Source organism: Myotis nattereri (genome assembly GCF_964212035.1).
Source record: "Myotis nattereri genome assembly, chromosome: X".
Taxonomy (NCBI): Eukaryota; Metazoa; Chordata; class Mammalia; order Chiroptera; family Vespertilionidae; genus Myotis; species Myotis nattereri.
In genome coordinates, this window is record NC_138078.1 from 114,136,579 (window position 1) to 114,156,389 (window position 19,811).

Below are 19,811 nucleotides of genomic sequence, written 5' to 3' on the forward strand. Positions count from 1 at the left end.
TCCATCAGGAACATCTGAGTCTATGTCCAAAGTTATGACTACACTGGGAAGTAGAATTCTCCTTTTTATCTTTTTACTTGAACTACTAGTGCTTTCCTTAACTGATCATTTAAGCAGGATACTTTTCTGATACAGTCTCCTAAAATGGTGACATATTCTAACAAATAAAATATAATTTCAAAATATTCTCCTACTCTTCCCATCTTGGCTTGCATAAAAGGGCAGAAGAATATGAATAACTTATAGTAGAGATAGTCTCTTAAAGTCCACCAGTATTTTGCATTTAAAGATTATATCGATTTTATATGCAATTTAATGCACATAAAACTAATCTATGGTGATGGAAATGACAGGGTTTACTTCTATGACTTGCGAGATTGAATGGGGGAAAGCACACAGGGTACTTTCTAGGGTCATGGGAATGCCCTGTATCATAAAAGATGTGTTGGTTACATAGCAAAACTGATCCAACTGTACTCTTTTTTTAAAAAAAAAATTTTTTTTATTGATTTCAGAGGAAGGGAGAGGGATAGTGATAGAAACATCAATGATGAGAATCATTTATCGGCTGCCTTCTGCATGCCCCCTACTGGGGATCCAGTCTGCACCCAGGCATGTACCCTTGATCGGAATTGAACCTGGGATCCTTTTATTCCGCAGGCTGATGCTCTGTCCACTGAGCCAAACCAGCTAGAGCCCAACTGTAGTCTTAATTTCTGTCCATTTTATTGTATATAAATTTATTCCAATTAAAAATTTCAGCCCTGGCCAGGTAGCTCAGTTGGATAGCGTGTCATCCTGATATGCCAAGTTTTCAAGTTTGATCCCTGATCAGGGCACATACAAGAATCAACCAATGAATGCATGAATAATTGGAACAACAAGTCGATGTTTCTCTCTCTCTCTCTCTCTCTCTCTCTCAGATCAATAAGTAAATTTTTAAAATTTTCATTGACACTATTAATCAGAGAAATAAAAATTAAAAGAATGAAAAACCATTTCTCAGCAGATTAGAACCAATTAAGAAATCTGATAGTCTCAAGTACTGCTGAGGATGTTGAGCAATAGAGACTTAGGCATTTCTGGTAACAACATAAATTGGTATAAGACCACTTTGTGGAGGAGCTATTTGGTAATGTCTAGCAAAGGTTAACCTACCTTATGATCCAGTAATCCTGCTCATGTAGATACCCTAGAGAAGTTCTTTTACATGTATACAAGAACTGTAAAAGAATTGTTTGAATAGGGAAAAGCTCAAAACAACTAAACATCTATCAACTAGAAAATGGAATACCGTAGGGTAGTCAAGACGGTTAGATTTTTTAAAGGTAAGCATAATCCCTTAATTTTATTAAATATCCCAGTCATTTAAATTTCCAGTAGTCTCAGATGTCATAAATTACTTTATTTTTAGTTTATTTGATTAAATTGGGATTGAAATAAGACTCACACATTCCAATTGATTATTGTCTTTTTTGAAACCTTAAAAAAAATTCAGTTTTATTGAGGTATAATTGATAAATAAAATTGTAGTATATTTAAAATATATAACATGGTGGTTTTATATATGTATACATTGTGAAGGGATTCCCATGATCAAGTTAATTAATACATCCGTCACCTCACATATTTTCCATCTTATATAACCCTTAAGTTCTATTTTTCAATTATACAGTATTATATTATACAATTTTATCAACTGTAATCACCATATTATACATTGGATCTTGAAATCTCATTCAGCTTTTCTAAAATATTTCCAACTTTATTGATATATAGTTGACATATAATGTGTAAGTTTAAGGTGTACATGTTGATTCACCACTGTAACATTAGCTGATGTCAGTCTTCCAAAATGATTAGAGTTTAAAAACATAATGTTGACTGCAAAAGGCAAAGTACCAAATGTACAATGATGTTTACAGACAAAAATGTATTAAAAGTGCAGAAATGTACATAGGGATGATAAATAGCAAATTCATGTTAATGGCAACTTATGTGGCAGGGAATTAGCATCAGGGAGGTTACTTATCCTGAATGTTCTGTTAAAGTATGTGGTAGATACACAGTTGTAAATCTCTCTACCAGTATATTTTGGTTTAAGCTCCATATCTTGTAACAATTCTGAGATTTACAGCTAGTTCACAGGCCACACTTTAAGGAATGCTGTACTACTGTGTATAGCTGAAATATATTGCGAATAAGATGAAATAGTAGCCCTGGCCAGTGTGGCTCAGTTGGTTGGTGTCAGCCCATGCATCGAGAGGTCACCAGTTTGATTCCTGGTTAGAGTATATGCCCAGATTGGAGGCTTGATCCCCATTGTGGGGGTGTGATTCACTGGTGTGGGGCGTGTAGGAGGCAGCCGATCAATGATTTTCACTCATCATTGATGTTTCTATCTCTCCCTCTCCCTTCCTTTCTGAAATCAATAAAACTATATATTTTTTAAAATGAATAAAAACTTTTTTTAAAAAAGAAAAATACTGAACAAATAACACCAAGCAGTATGTTTGTAACTGATATCTCCTGTCTTCTCTTTTAATAGTGTTCAAAACTGATAATTTTGAATTGATTAGAATTAGTCATTATTATGACAGAAAATATTTGAATTGTATCTTACAGTTGACAAAAATTGTGTTCATGTAGTTGAGGAATAATTTAGACAATAGAACACTGAACTCTTATTGTCAGAAGCCTGGGATTTGAATTGTAGTTGTACTGCTTTTTCATTTTTATGACCATGAATGTGTTACTTATCCTTTTCTTTCCTCATCTATCAAATAGGGAGAATGTCTTCCTCACAAGAGTATAAGAATTAAGTTAAAGCATCCAAGAGAAAACTGTCTAGCACATAGTTACTCAAATGTTAGTTGAATTTTGATTGCTCTCTTACATATAAGCCTTAGGATCCTTGTGATATTTTGGGTCCCAGAGTAGATAGATGTCTGACTTCCATCAGGCTGAAACTTTTTTGCAGGTAGGGACCGACCATATTGCATTCATCTTCATATCTATCCCTAGTGCTTGGAGCATAATAGATGCTCAACAAATACTAAGCTGAAATGCCCTGAATTGTATGCTATAATGTGAAAATCTTGAGAGACAAAACTTGCTTGTCAGTGTACTGATGAAGCTGAGATTGAGTAGTAAAGTAATAAGCACATGCTTTCATAGCTAGGGGTTGATAGAACTGGGACTAGAACCCAAATTGTGTGGTTTTTAAACTCAGTTGTCTTTCCAGAAATATTAGTTGAGTTTGTTCTAGCAGAGGACCTATAAAAAGTGAAGATAGAGAGACATCTTTAGAATGAAAACATTAGCATCTTTTAATTGTCACTCTATGTTTTGAGGAAATGTGGACTATCAACCATTTTAATGTACTTTGCTTTTTATTTAATTCTAAGTAAATCATTGGATGTTCCACATAGTATGTGAGCCTTAAGATTATTAGGATAAATAACCAAATAGGGGGAAAAAGCTGTTGTAATTCTATGTACCAAAGCTAATGATTTCTACTTCTTTTTAAGGTATGTTTACTTGGAAAAGTTTATGACATTTCAGATGTCACTCCGACGAGAAGATGTGTGGCTTCCACTGATGTCTTACCGAAATTCTTTGCTAGCTGGTGGTGATGATGACACCATGTCAGTCATTAGTGGAATCAGCAGTCGGGGGTCAACTGTGCGGAGTAAAAAATCGAAACCATCAACAGGAAAACGGAAAGTGGTTGAAGGCATGCAGCTCACACTCAGTAAGAATATAGTTTATTCTCTTTATATTTATCCCTTATGCTTACCAACTGAAGTGTGTCATTAAGGTTCACCTTATTTTTTTTATTTGAGATTTGTGTTGTTAAGTAGTGTCTTGCACTGTGTGTTCATTGTATGTAAATGTACTGTTTCAAGCATTTTTAATATATATAAACTAATTTCTCAAACTGTAGGTACATCCTCATTTTTCAGAAGAGAAAACTAGTACAGAGAGGTTAAGTAACTTACTTAAGGTCACGCAGATATTAAGTAGTAAAACCAGTCAGTCTCATTCTAGAGTGCCTGCTTTTTAAACACTGCTGTCCTGTATGTATAGGGATATGGACTCAGTATTATAGGGCTAATTAGTACCTAGATCATCACATCCATCTAGTTTAAGTGAAGCAACAGATTTACAGAGGTTGCAGCTTTTGGATTTCTACGAAGAGAAATCCAAGATTAATCATGAAGAACTTGATAGAAATACAAATTGCTGTCTGTAATCTTAGAGGTAGTAATACATTATGACACATAAGTCTCTTGGACTCCTAGCATGACAGGTCTGGTTCAAAATGGGCCTGGGGGCTTTCTTCCTTTCCTTAAGAACCTTTAAACAAATCAGCATAGTTGTCCAAATTTGTTCCAGTTATTATTGTTGAGTAGCAAACTACCCCAAAACTTGACAAAGCAGGGACATAGTGCCTGGTACTTCAGTTAGGAAACCTCAAAGACTGAAGACTGGAATTGTATGGCAGCATTCCACTTAGAGATATACTAGAGGCCCAGTGTGCACTGGGGCAGGGGGAGGTCCCTCAGGCCGGCTTGTGCTCCCTTGCAGTCTGGGACCCCTTGGGGGATGTCCGCTTGCCCAGGGATCAGACCTAAGCAGGCAGTCAGACATCCGTCTCGCTGTCTAGGGCTCTCACAGTCCGGGACCCCTCTCACCTGCCTACTGCAGAGGCGGGAGAGACTCCCACCACCACTGCTGTGCTCGCCACCTGTGAGCCCGGCTTCTGGCTGAGTGGTGCTCCCCCTATGGGAGCACAGTGACCACCAGGCGGCAGCTCCTGTTTTGAGCGTTTGCCCCCTGTTGATCAGTGTGCGTCATAGTGACTGGACATTCCGCTGTTTGGTCGATTTGCATATTGCACTTTATTATATAGGATCTGATGCTGACTGTCAGCTGGGACTTCAGCTAGATTGTCTTCCAGAACACCTACATGTGACCTCTTCACGTAGCTTTATGGCTTTCTCACACCACGTTACTGGACTCCAAGAGTAAATGCCTGAAGAGAAAGGAGGTGGAAGCTGCCAGTTTCTTTCTTCTTTTTTTTTTTTTTAAATATATTTTGTTGCTTTTTTACAGAGAGGAAGGGAGAGGGATAGAGAGTTGGAAACATCGATGAGAGAGAAACATCGATCAGCTGCCTCCTGCACACCCCCTACTGGGGATGTGCCCGCAACCAAGGTACATGCCCTTGACCGGAATCGAACCTGGGACCCTTCAGTCCGCAGGCCAACGCTCTATCCACTGAGCCAAACCGGTTAGGGCTGCCAGTTTCTTAAGACCAGAAACTGGCATAACATAATTTCCACCATATTTTATTGATCAGTCACAGAGCTCAGATACAAGGGGTGGGATATAATCCCCCACTTCTTGATGTGAGGAGTAAAGATTTTGGAGCCATATTTTTAAATTGCCAAATAATTTTTAAGCATTGCCAGGTTTATAGTGCCTAAAACGTGATTGTCCCATGGAAATGGTTTTAATCTTTTGTCTAATAATATAAAGGCATAAACTTGTAATTTATACAAGTTAGATTATACTTGGTTGGTTATTTAGTCCCAATATCCCATTCAATAGGGAAATTTCTTTTACAGTAGTCCTGATTGCTTAAAATAGTTAGGGCTGATACTTTATAGGAAGTTAAAATAAATTTTCCTTATTTTAATATAGAAAAGTTATGAATTAAAAGATGATGTTTCCTGCATATCACTAACTCTTTAAAAGTTTTTCTTATTTGAACAAATAGTTAATAGTTACAAATTTGTGCTGGGTCATCAAATCTCCTTTTCCTTAGACTTTATGGAGTATGTATGAATTGGTATTTATATAACATCTTAAAGATATATCATCAAACTGGATACTTCGGTTTTTATAGAAAGAGTCAGTGCTTTCTTTGTTTAGGTTTTGAGAGAGAGCCATAGAAATTTAGGCATTAGTAAATTTGAAAAAGGAAGAATAAATACTGAAAGGTTGGCCCTGGCCAGGTTGCTCAGTTGGTTGGAGCATTGTCCCATACACCGAAGAGGGTTGCAGGTTCAATTTCCAGTTGGCACATACCTACGTTGAGGTTTGATCCCCTGTCAGGGCATATATGGGAGGCAGCCAATTGATGTTTCTTTCTCATATTGATATTTCTCTCTCTCCACCTGTTCCCCTTTCTCTCTCTCCAAAATCAATAAACATGTCTTTGCATGAGGATTAAAAAAGGGGAAAACGCCTGGCCTCTGTGGCTCAGTGGGTTGACTTCAACCCATGAACCAGGAGGTCCCCGGTTCAATTCTCAGTCAGGGCACATGCCCAGGTTTCAGGCTTGATCCCCAGTATGGGCCATGAAGGAGGCAGCTGATCAGTGATTCTCTCTCATTATTGATGTTTCTATCTCTCCCTTCCTCTCTCTCTCAAAAAAAATACTGATAGGTTGGCCAGGTCAGTGCAATTTAAAAGACAAAAGTTGGAGCCTAAACACAGTAGAACTTAAAAAAGGTTGATGTGATTATATTGCAAATTGTGAAATTTCTTTCTAATCCATTTATTACTATGGTAGTAGCTACTAGCACATTTTTCTTTGCACTCTTCCCTTAAAAACTTATCTGTATATATGCACACTAGAGGCCTGATGCACAAAATTAGTGCAAGGGGCTTGGCCCTCACAGCCCCTCACAGCCTCACCTGGCCCTCACAGCACTGGCTTTGTCCAGAAGGTCGTCTGGAAGGTTGTTCAGCTGTTTGGTCTAATTAGCATATTAGCTCTTTATAATATATATAATGTTCTAATAAAATGTTTTCAGTCAAGTGCTATTAATTTCCCTTCCCAAATTAGTGATTTTTCAAAGAATGACTATGAATTCAATAATATTTACATGTGAATTTGTCTTTTATTAATCACTAGAGGCTCAGTGCATGAAATTTGTCTATGGGGGGGGGGTCAAGGGGGTGGAGGGGGTCCCTCAGCCCAGTCTGCACCCTCTCCAATCCAGGACCCCTCGGGGGACTGGGCCTAAACTGGTAGTCGGACATCCTTCTCACAATCCAGTACCACTGGCTGCTAACTGCTCACCTTTCTGCCTGCCCGATCACTCCTAACTGCCCCCTCTGCCAGCCTTATCACCCCTAACCACTGTCTGCTGGCCTGATTGCCCCTAATTGCCTCCCCTACTGGCCTGGTCGCCCCCAACTGCCACCTCCCCCCCCCCCCCACACACACACACTGGCCCGGTCGCCCCTCACTGCCCCCCTCTGCTGGCCTGGTCAACCCTAACTGCGCCCCCCCCCCCCCCCCCGCAGGCCTGGACGCCCTGCTCAGCCTGCTGTTCAGTCGTTTGGTTGTCCCTCACTAACCCCCCTGCTGGCCTGGTCGCCCCATGCAGCCTGCTGTTCAGTCGTTTGGTCGTCCCTCACTAACCCCCCTGCTGGCCTGGTCACCCCATGCAGCCTGCTGTTCAGTCGTTTGGTTGTCCCTCACTAACCCCCCTGCTGGCCTGGTCGCCCCACGCAGCCTGCTGTTCTGTTGTTACTGTGAGGGCATCCTGACCAATTTGCATATTACCCTTTTATTAGTATAGATAGATGACACATCTACAGACATTTGAAAACAAGTAGATTCTGCAGGTGTGAAACCTGGTCTTTTTAGTCTAGTGCAGCGGTTCTCAACCTGTGGGTCGCGATCCCTTTGGGGGTCAAACGACCCTTTCACAGGGGTTGCCTAAGATCATCGGAAAACACATATAATTACATATTGTTTTTGTGATTAATCATTATGCTTTAACTATGTTCAATTTGTAACAATGAAATTGGGGGTCACCACAACATGAGGAACTGTATTAAAGGGTCGCGGCATTAGGAAGGTTGAGAACCACTGGTCTAGTGCTTCATGCATATGGATTTGTGCTCCCCTTGAAGTTTTTCTTCGGGCTGCTCAGCAGTTAACATACTATAGAGTGGGAACCATTCTCTTATTATCTCCATTCCCATTCCCACCTTTAACTCACCTGTACTACACAATTATCCTAACTGGCTTAAGTCTTAAGTCTACCTTCTATACTGCCATCACATACTTGACTAAAACATGTAACTCACCACATCAATTCCTTAAAACCTCCAGCAGTGGTTCCTGTCACCTTATTCACTCAGCATTACCTTTTGCTGCTTACCCCAGGAGTACCAAACTCTTAATTTAAGTCATATGAAATTGCCTTTTTTGTAGGTCAAAAACTGCTAAATATCAGTAAAGTAGTATGATCTAACTTGTACAAATTACAAGTTTATACCTTTATATTATTAGACAAAAGATTAAAACCATTTCCATGGGACAATCAAATTCATTTGTTTCATGCCTCAGTGCTTTTGCTTATGTTCTTCCTCCTGCCTAGTTCACCCAGTTAGAAATGACTCGCAGGTAGTTGGTTCTCATTGTTCCCCTTCCACCTGTGCTGCCCTCTCTTTTATCACTTCCCACACTGTGCTGTCTTTCTTTTTCTTTCTTCACAACTAGACTGTAAGGATGGGAAGGTGGGGGGGGGGGGGCTCACCTTAAGTAACTTTGTATCCCTCTATTCCAAGCACTTAGCCTATGATAAACAGGTGTTTGTTGACCTGAACAGGTTGTGTTAGACATCTAATTAGTCAAAATTAGTGACTGAACTTCATTGCTGTTGATTTTGTTTTTCAGCTGAAGAAAGCAGTAGTAGTGACAGTATGTGGTTAAGCAGAGAGCAAACACTGCACACCCCAGTTATGATGCAGACACCACAACTCACCTCAACAATTATGAGAGAGCCCAAAAGATTACGACCTGAGGATAGCTTCATGGGTGTCTATCCAATGCAGACCGAACATCATCAAACTCCTCTTGATTATAAGTAAGTACATTTGATTATTTTCTGTACTATAACTTTATTAATTACATAGAAAAAAAGTTAAGTTAAAAGAGGAATAAAATTCTCCTTGAAGCACGCAGGTAACATGGATGTTAGCTCAAAGACAGCAAGAGGAAGCAAGGCAACAACAGGAGAGAGCAGCAATGAGCTATGTTAAACTACGAACTAATCTTCAGCATGCCATGTAAGTGAGAGTGCCTTATTGTCTGAGTCTAGGAAGTACACTAATTCATTTGAACATATTTTAATGTGTGCCTTACCTAAAAATTTCAGCAAACTCTCTAGAGTAAGCTGAAATAATCAAGGAACTGAAAATTGGTCTTTCCAACAGAAAAAGAAACTTTTAAAGTTAAATATTAACTAGTTAGTTAAAGGACCACTCTTAGTTTGATCTGTTGGAAAAGTTTAAATCTGAATCCTTGTTTACTTTGGTACACAGAATTATAGCTAAAATTCTAGTTTTGTTACATCTTAATTGATTCCCCACCTTAGTTCAGGCCCTCATCTCTCACCTGAACTATTATATTAGCTTTCTAATTCGTTTTCTTCCCTTAAAATCTCTTATTTATCCTCTCACCAAATCCCCCTCTCACTCCTTCCACCACCACTCCATCATTCACACCACCATCCAGAATTACTATTCTAAAATAAAAATCTGATCATGTAACTCTTTTACTTAAACCTTTCCATGGCTCCCCACTGCCTGCAGGATAAGTTCAAAGTCCTTAGCTCATGGCATGCAAGATCTTTCAAAATATGGCCCCTGCCTATATTTTAGTATCATATCCCATTCCCTGGAAACTGGTAAAATCATCATAAAAGAACAAGCTTAGGTATCACCTTACAAGAAGATGCGGTAATCCATGCTCTTATAGCATGATATTTATATTTCTTGTAGTATTCACCACATTGTATTATAGTTATTTGTTTATGAATTTTCCCTTTCTGTAGACTGTGAGCTCCTCAAGGGCAGGGACCACTTTATGCTTGTCAGTGCTTCGCACATAAAAAGTGCTAAGTAAATGTTCATTGAATGAGTAAATGTCCAATGCAAAAAAAATTGCGTGGTTTTACTTTTGTATACTTTGTTTTTACTGGAATCTGTATGAGAGTTTTTATAAATCTTTATTAGCCTTGGCTTCATAAGAAATGTCAGTCTTTAAATGATTGGCCCAAAGGGAAAAATATGATGACTGATTATTTTATTTATGGTTTTGAGTTTGAAAGCTTTGTATTTGTAACATAATGTAGTATATGTTTTAATACTGAGAGATGGTAATTATTACCTTTTTAAATTTTAGTTTGTTTCGTTGGTTTTTAAATGATGAGAATTTCACCTGTTTTTCTTAAATTATCATTTACCACATGAGTAGTATCTTATTTAAACTCACTGCAGTTATCTGTGGCAATCTTAAGAACCTATAAAAAAGTATACTCAAATCACATGTGTATATCCTGATCTCAACTTGTCTAATATCGTTAACATATATACCAGTGGTTCTCAACCTTCCTAATGCCGCGACCCTTTAATACAGTTCCTCGTGTTGTGGTAACCCCCAATTTCATTGTTACAAATTGAACATAATCAAAGCATAGTGATTAATCACAAAAACAATATATAATTATATATGTGTTTTCCGATGGTCTTAGGTGACCCCTGTGAAAGAGGGGTCGCGACCCACAGGTTGAGAATCGCTGATATATACAGTCAGTCACTTGATTATTTTTCCCATTCTTTTTTCTATGGACACATTCTCCTTAATATATGTTCTTATTTCATGTTGGATTCAACAGCTAATTTCTTAGCTTCCAACCAGTCACCAGTTCAAACATTCTGGCATTGTACCGGCAATCATTTGGTCCACAATTCTCCCCTGAAAACTTTCCACCAATCCCCAAGATCTTCCACAGCATCTCATTACTCAGCACCATTTATCATTATTCTTTTGTTTGTAGTTTGTTTTAACTCCCCTTAGAGATAAACTTCCTTAGTGACTACAAGAGATTATCCCAGTTAAATAATTATCACTGGAAGAAACTTTTGGTTGTTGTACCATTGGTCAATCACCTGATGCTGTAAAATATTTTTGTTTTGCAACAATTTTTCTGTAATGATAGTTTGCCCTATAACTGAAAATACTTCCAAGCTCTCTCTGTATTTTTAAATAGTTTATATTATATAATCTTCCTTACACTCCAAATGAAATACAGAATGGATTTCTGGTTTTCTATAACATGATCCACAAAGCACACATTTTCCCTTTAGTTGCCTCCACTTAAGACTCAACATAGTATTGTGTCAATTGTAAGCAAGTGTTCGCTAAATAATAGATTGGGGGCAGGAGGGTTATGATCTTTTAATTAGTGAGAAAAGAAGGAAACATTGGCCAAACTGGGGAACAAGAAATTACCCTCAATTTCATGATTACTTAGACTCATGCTGATTTGGGCTAATTTATTAAAAACATTTGAATTTATTCCTTATAATGATGTAATAACATACATAATTTTTGGTCTTAATTTTTACTTTTCTGTATGTCTTAGAGTTTCCTAGGACACAGAATCTAATTTTCATCATAAAGGTTGCTCATTTCTTCCTGAAGCAGAATTAATTTCTTCCAGTATATCTTATAGCAATTGATTCATATTTCTCTTGCAATATATGTATCACATTTTGTCATAATTACCTGTTTCCCATAGTAGATTGTGAGCTCCTTGAGGGCAGGAACCATGTCTTAATTCATCTTTTTTTTTTTTTTTTAATTTGCATCCATAGGACAAAGTAGAAACCTGGCATGTAATAGGCATTGTATGAATGAGTGAGAGCCTGATATATTAGGTACTGAGTGAATGAGTGAGTGATGGGTAAAATTAACACTATATATTAATGAAAATATGTGTATTCTGAAAATGTTATTTCTCTGGTCTCTGTTTTATATTTGTTTATTAATTTGTACCCTGCCTACTATCAAAAAGGATTTGAGGTATCTTGTCTGTTCCCATGTGGGATATTGTCATTGAACTTTTTATATGGGATATCAGAACTATTAAGCTAAATGTATTGAAGTAATGTAGAATAAACATAACTCCTTAGCATTTTTAGACAAGTGAACATTGGGGTTTTGACATCATTGATAACATGATCAATGCCTAATCATTTTCCCTGACCTCTAATTCCATCATTTTCCATTATGCTTGAATTGAATATAGAGAGCCACATAGTTGATGCCAACATATTAATAGTCACAACATTGGTTCAGATCTTGACCTTGTTTTATATTTCTTTAGTCGGCGTGGTGCAAGCCTAATGGAAGATGATGAAGAGCCAATTGTTGAAGATGTTATGATGTCCTCAGAAGGGAGGATTGAAGATCTTAACGAGGGAATGGATTTTGACACCATGGATATAGACTTGGTAAGAAACTTAGTGATTTCTGTAAGATTTTCCAAAGTTTAGACCCTTTGGAAATTAAGTTGGATATTTATTAGAGAAGAGAAATACTTGCCATGAGAAGTAAGTTTTGCAAAATCTATAATAATAAAAGCGTAATATGCTAATTAGACCAGCCGTCCTTCTGGATGAAGCTGGGGCTGCGAGGGAAGCCTGTGTCCCGAGTGCCAGAGGGAAACCTATACCGGCAGCCGGGGGAAGGAAGGCCTACTTTTGCACTAATTTCATGCATCAGACCTCTAGTTATTAAATAAAATAGTTAAGTCTTCAGGTATATGAGAAGGGGTTGAGGGGAGGGTGAGATTGGTCAGGGTATTAGATCTTAGTTTAAGATGATTAATTTTCAGGTTAATTTAGGAATAGATTGATTTAAAGAATATATTTCATTTATTATGTTAAGTATCACATCACCTTATAATTTTCCATTTATTTTCCATCATTAAAATTATATTATTGCCCAGCTGGTGTGATTGAGTGGTTGAGCATCGACCTATGAACCAGGAGATCACGGTTTGATTCCCGGTGGGGGCACATGCTCGAGTTGCGGGCTCAATCCCCAGTGTGGGGCATGCAGGAGGCAGCCGGTCAATGATTCTCTCTCTCTCCCTTCCTATCTGAAATTAAAAATATATATATTAAGTACAACTATAACCCTAGCTGGTTTGGTTCAGTGGATAGAGCATTGGCCTGGGGACCCAGGGTCCCAGGTTCTATTCTGGTCCAGGGCACATACCTGGGTTGCAGGCGCCTCCTGGGCCCGGACCCTGGTTGCGGCTCATGCAGGAAGCAACCAATCGATGTGTTTCTCTCACCAATATTTCTCTGTCTCTCCCTCTCTCTTCCACACTCTTTAAAAATCAATGGAAAAATGTCCTTGGGCGAGGATTAAAAAACACACACACACAACTACATTATTTACTTGCTACTATCCAGTTACTGAGATGAATTTTCATATTAGATAATGAAATTACTTAAACTTTGAAGTTAAAGTATATATAAGAGTATACTCTTTATTAATTACATCATATTTATGATTAGGCCTTTGTCGTATACAAAATGCTTCTACATCATTTTGCCATATGTCTCATTCAGTTTTGTGAGGGAGATTGAAAAGATTGAAGATACTGAAGCTTAGACAATTAGCCTATCCAAGGAGACAAAACTAGTAATCAGTAAAGCTGAGACTTATAAGCCAGGTCTTCTGATTCTACTTCCCGGTATACCACGATGAAATCTCCTTAACAGGAAGATAAAAAAAAAAAAGTTTTTAGTGATTTTAGAAAGAGCGGAAAGGGGAGAAGGATGGATAGAGCGATAGAAATATCAGTGAGAGAGAAACATCATCAATTGGCTGCCTCCTGCACACTCCATACTGGGGATCGAACCTACAACCTGGGTATGTGCCCTGACCTGGAATGGAACCATGGCCTCCTGGGTTCATGGGACGATGATGTGTAATGAAATACACATATTTTCATTAATATATAGTGTTAATTTTACCCATCACTCACAATCATCATCAATTGGCTGCCTCCTGCACACCCCCTACTGGGGATCGAACCTACAACCTGAGCATGTGCCCTGACCTGGAATGGAACCATGGCCTCCTGGGTTCAACCATTGAGCCACACCGACTGGGCAACAGGAAGAAATAATTAAATGGTCTCTCTTTAGAGTAGTGTAATCTGGTCCCTTTAAAAGGAAAATGATTCGAGGGGAATTTTTAAAGTAAAACAAAAAATGAGTTTTCCAGTTTTCTTTTTTTAGGATAATTTTCCATGAATGAGTTCCTTTTGTTTTTATTTAAACATTCTTTAGTTTGTTTATATAGTATTTAAATTATTGTAAGGTACAATTGCAACTACATGTTCCATGTGAACATTTAATGCTAATTAATTTCAATATTTTCTGGATTATAGATAAGACAATTGTCAACTTTCTTCCCTTTTTCCCCTTTAGCCACCATCAAAGAACAGACGAGAGAGAACAGAACTGAAGCCTGATTTCTTTGATCCAGCTTCAATTATGGATGAATCAGTAGGTTTCATTTAAATGTACTGCAGGATTACAAAATCAAAAGTATAGGCAGCCCTAAGTTTGAGGATGGAGAGCTGAGACAGCACATCAAGAATGGATAAAAACAATTGGAACAGGAGAAAAGAGGCAGGCAGGAGTGATTTCCAGAGCAGGGTGGTGCAATAGTGGGGACAGATTTAAGTGCCTTTGAATCCCTGGCCAAATGGGACTTGCGTTAAGGAATTTGGAATTTTCTTTAGGCTAGAGTTGCCATTGAAGAATTTTGAATGAGGGAGTGGCATCAGAATTGTGTTTCAGAAAGATTTCCTTGGCATTTATGGATGAAGAGGATGAATGAGAGGAATAATCATCATCATCTGAAGGCATGGTGAAAAATAGAACTTACAGACTGATAATAAAGTGAAGGGTGGGGGGGTATTGAGATAATTGGTTATTGTTAAGTATTGTCAATTCTATTTTTTAAGTACCTCTTATATCAGTACCATATTTTCCCTGACAATGCCTTGACTCATACAAGTCCTTCTTAATTTTCACTTGGACCATTGCAGTAGTCTTTAAATTGATCTTGCTGCTACACCCTTCCTTTATCTCTCTTTTAGGGTCATCTTTCCAAAATGCAAATCGGATTCTTCTCTCACATATAGTTTTAGGTCTTTCATTGATTCTCTGCCCCCTCCCGCATTGATATTAAGAAAAATATTCTGGCTTCTTAGCCTGGCAAACAAAGCTTTTTGTGATCTGGCTCCATTGCCAGCTTAACCTTGGCCCTTTCCTTATATGTATTCTGTGCTCCAGCTATACCAAATCTTCCTCTCATATACATTTTGCTCTTTCATGACTCTGTGACTTTGTATAAGTTTTTCTGGGTCAGAATTGTGCGCCCCCCCCCCCCCTTCCTCTTCTACTGAATTTCTTCTTTAATAGTCAGTTCTGACATTACCTAAGGAGTTTTGCCGTCTTGTTCAGATAGGTACTTTTTTCTCAGCTTCTATAACACATTGTATATACACTTTTATAATTACCAAATTGATGTAGTGAAATAGGATATAATGCTCAATAGACTGAACTCCAGGCAGTGATGATTTTATTCATTTTGAATTCTGCCTAGCATATTAGGTGTTTAGTTTTATTTGTCAAGTAAATAAGTCAATTAAGTGCCCTTTCATATCACTTTATGTTCCTTCCTAACACTACTACCTCAGGTAACCTCATCCTCTGAGGCCTGCCTTCTATGCCCCAATTTCTACCATTCTCTCTTTGCCCTCACTCACCTCGTAATATACTTTCAAATAGCTCTTAGAAGAAGAACGACTAATTCATACTAATGTTATATTAGTATGATCAGTTATTTGAGCCAAAAGACAGTCTCATAGAGCAGTAGGTATAGAAGGAAATCTTTGGACAAGCCACCTGGGATCCTTTTTAAATTAGTGTTCTCAGCCTCTAATGTGCATGTGACTTATCTGGAGGTCTTATGTAGATTCTGTTTTAATAGGTCGGGAGTGTGGCCTGAGATTCTGCATTTATAGCAAGTGTTGTCATTGCTTCAGATCTGCAGACCATACTGAGTAGCATAGGGGACCTAGGCTTGCCCATAAGTCTATATAGTTTTAAAGGCATATTAAAGTATATAGTTCCCTGATAATCTAGGAGTATGTTTCTTCCCAACTTGTTAAATAAAACATGAAGGTAGTGTTTGTAATGAGTAAAAGAATCTTTTCAAGCAGATATGATGAAATGCATTAGTTCAACAATTTATTGAGCTATAAGTTCATGCTAAAGTGAATAAGATTGTCTCCCTGCCCTCACGTTTATATTATAGTCCACCTTGACTATCACTTTTAAAATGAAAAGGGCAGAAGCTAGTATTTGAGAGCTTATGTGCCTGACGCTATGCTAGGCATGATTGATTTTTATCCTCAGCAACTTTGTAAGAAAGGTGGTGGGATCCCAGTTTTACACCCAAGCAAACTTGAACTGAAGAGGTGATTCAGTGATTTGCTCAGAGTTACACAACTTTAGTGTCAGGGTAGTAATTCAATCTGAGTTCCATTTGATTTTAAAAAATATTGTGCTGTCTCTGTTGTTGTATTTCCCAAAACTATTAACAGACCTCATTTTGGAAGAAACACCCAAGAAAAGTAATTTAGAAATTGAAATGATTAAATATAGTCAAAATTGATACGGGCAGTTAGAGACTTCCTTATTTTTCCATGTGTTTATCTAAAGTCAGGAAAACTTTAGGCATTTGTTTTCTTAGTTACTAGATTTGCAAAAAGGTGTCTTTAATTCACATTACTAAAATAATGAAATAGCATTGTAAATTATGTCTGTATATTTTTGTCATTTAACATTTAGAAAAAAAATAGTCTGAGTGAGGCCAAAGATAGGAATCTGATAATTATTTATAGAAAACTTTTGGCATTCTTGTTTTTATTGAATATGTTATAACTAAGGGGATAGTAGTTTATAGGAAAATGAGCACATGCATCCATGCCTGTAGTTTTATAGTATTTCCACATGATGGCAGCAGTCACATAACTGAGTGCTCAGTCTTTAAAGGTTTATGTATCTTTAGAAGTCTTTGACCATATATATACATATATATATACACATACATATACATATATACATATATAAAGTTTATTTTTAAATATACATTAAATTTTACCTCATATTGTCTCAATAATAAGAAATTAAATAATAGAAAAATTTTAATGCAAAGATCTGTTTGCCCTTTATACAATAGTCTACATCTGTTTTTACTTAAGCCTGTGATAAATGAGTCATTAAAAAATAGTAAAATTGGAACTTAAATTCTTTTATACCCAGTTCTAATACAAGATTATAGATTTATGATTTAATTAGTTTTATATCTGGAAACAACATTGGTTTATCCCATTGTACCTCTGGTTGATTTTTGCTACCAGTGGGCCAGTATTGCCACAACACACCAAAGCTTGCTGTTTATACTTTTAAATATATGTTTAAGTGTTTTTTGGTCTTAACATAGAAACAGGTGTAGTTTAGGTCAGCACAAAAGAGAATGTGTCACTAATGTTACTCATCTGTGTTGAGATTCTCTTATTACAAATATCTGTAGTATAATACTGGTAAAAGAATGGTTCAGTATCATGGAGCTCAGTTAATGAATCTCAAGAATCTACTTATAACCCAGTTTGCACCCCCCGCCGCCCCCCCCCCCCCCAAAAAAAAAAAATCTGTTCTGGTGGTTTCTAGTTAGACACTATTTGGAAAGAACTTGAGTTCATCTTCATGACACACCCTGTGCTAAGAATTGCTAATAAGATTTTATACTTTGATTCATGATCATCGATCGGACTTTACTTTACCCAGAGTCATGAGTGTTATAACTAGAAGGGACCTGTAAACATCAAGGCCTCTTGGGTGGAAATATTCTAACTACCCAAACTCTGACTCTAATCAAAAAAGGTGAAACTTGAACCTTGTTGGAGGGTAGGGGAGGACAAAGGATGAGTAGTAGTGGTGGTGGTTTTGGTGATGACAGGTAAGAAGTGGGGTGCATCAATCCTCTTTGTTCTCATCACTGGGGATTCCAAACACTTTACTTAACTTTTCACTACAGGGAGGCTGCACTCAGATACTGGTTTCCTGGTCTGAAAATACACAGTTCCTACAGATCAAAACAATTCATGAATTCTGTGACTTTTGCTAAAGTGAGATTTAATATACAAGTAAGAGTCCTCTGTAATCCCAGTCTTAACTCATTACCTCTGCCTTTTAATATCAGTTTTTACTAGGTTATTATAGTATTTTAAAAGTATTACTTAATTATCATAGTAAGCGCTGGAATTATAATTGAATAGCCTAGCTTTTAGTATATACAGCTCAAAGGTACATCTTGTTCTTATTTAATGAACAAGGGGGAGTAGCTCCATTCATCTGCTTTTATTTTTCTTTAGTTAGTAACAAGTAATTATTAGATTTTACCTCAGTTCTTTTCCCAGGAAAACTGGGAATGTACAAAAAAGAAGGCATCAATATAAGTATGTTGCCCAGATTTCACCTTACTTACTTGATTTCTTAAAAGTTGTAGTTTTGTCCTTTCACTCAGGTCAGATTTTCTAAAGAAAACTTCCTACTTTCTACATATTTGTATTATTCTTGCATATATTTGGTCTGCATGTTCAAATGCTTTATTAAAGAACCAACTTTGCAAGACATTCTTATACTATTTTCAACAAACCTGTGCCAGAAGTATATGTCAAGAAGCACATTTGTTTATTCATTCAAGTGTTGAGTGCAATGTTTAGGGCACTATCTAGGCATTGGGGTATGTATAAACATATAATTGAGACATAGTTCCTGCTCCTAGTTATATTTTTCAGGTAAGTAGCATCTTGATTAAGTGTGTTATTCCATTATATATTGATGGTCATTTTAATTTTAGAATTTCATATCTAAAGGGGATTTTTCAAAGTAGTTTTATTAGCATCGATTAAAATTAATGTTCATTAGTATTGTAATAATTCATAGATATATTTTACAAAGAAATGAATGACAATCTTAACGAGATTTTTTTCCCTCTCTCTCATTAGGTTCTTGGGGTGTCAATGTTTTAATACCCGTACACAGTTAAATCTCTGGTGAAGTCATTTTCTAAGTGGAAGAGGAAATTTTAAAATAAAGTGTGGTAGATACAGTGAAATTCTGTACAGATTTTTCTCTAAGGAGAATATGACATGCTTACGCTTACCAAGATCAAGTGCATTGAGGGGCAGTTTTGTTTGCCTGAAAAAAGTAAAGGACAAGTAAACAATTTGATGATAAGCTACAGTTTTCTTAGAAAGTAAATATTTTATTTATGCGCTGTTAGTTGGCCTTTGAATCAATTATTTCATGCTTTTTTTAAAGAAAATATAACAATCTGAAGAGACATTTGGTACAGACGTGAATTCTCTCACATTTATTTACTGGGTGTACTAAGCAATGATGACCTCTGCTGGATTTCTGTTTATATCCAAGAAATAAAGTTAAGGATGGATTTATTTCTCTACCCTGAAATTATAGGATAGAATTGTTTTTAGCATTCTAAATTTAAATGCTTAAAACATCAATCAACAAAGCTTTCTTTTAAATATTGTAATTGTGGAGAAAAGTAAACTTATAAGCAGAACTTTTACAATTTTTTCATCTAAAATGTATTTTAAGATATTTTTAAAATCCAAGAGCTTCTCTATACTTTTCAGAAATATCCAGATGCAGTGAACTGCCAGAAGGTAACCAGTCTCAAACATGCTTATACCATTATCAACCCTGAAAGTTTGCTTGTCCTTTAAGATAAAAATGTAATGTTGTGATATTCCTTCCAGTAGTGCCACTGTATTTTGTCTCCAAATAAAAGAAGCTTATTGTAGTATGTTTGC

The 19,811-nt window shown here is 37.0% G+C and overlaps 1 protein-coding gene across 1 annotated transcript in view; it reads left to right on the forward strand.

Moving 5' to 3' along the window:
* STAG2 (STAG2 cohesin complex component) overlaps positions 1–19,811 on the forward strand; it is a 154,916-nt gene extending 135,105 nt beyond the window's left edge. The window contains exons 29-34 of the mRNA XM_081115194.1: positions 3,531–3,754; positions 8,708–8,897; positions 8,989–9,099; positions 12,204–12,330; positions 14,326–14,403; positions 18,984–19,811. Of these exons, the coding sequence (XP_080971320.1) occupies positions 3,531–3,754; positions 8,708–8,897; positions 8,989–9,099; positions 12,204–12,330; positions 14,326–14,403; positions 18,984–19,007 (754 nt within the window). The 3' untranslated portion in view covers positions 19,008–19,811. The remainder of the gene's footprint in view (positions 1–3,530; positions 3,755–8,707; positions 8,898–8,988; positions 9,100–12,203; positions 12,331–14,325; positions 14,404–18,983) is intronic.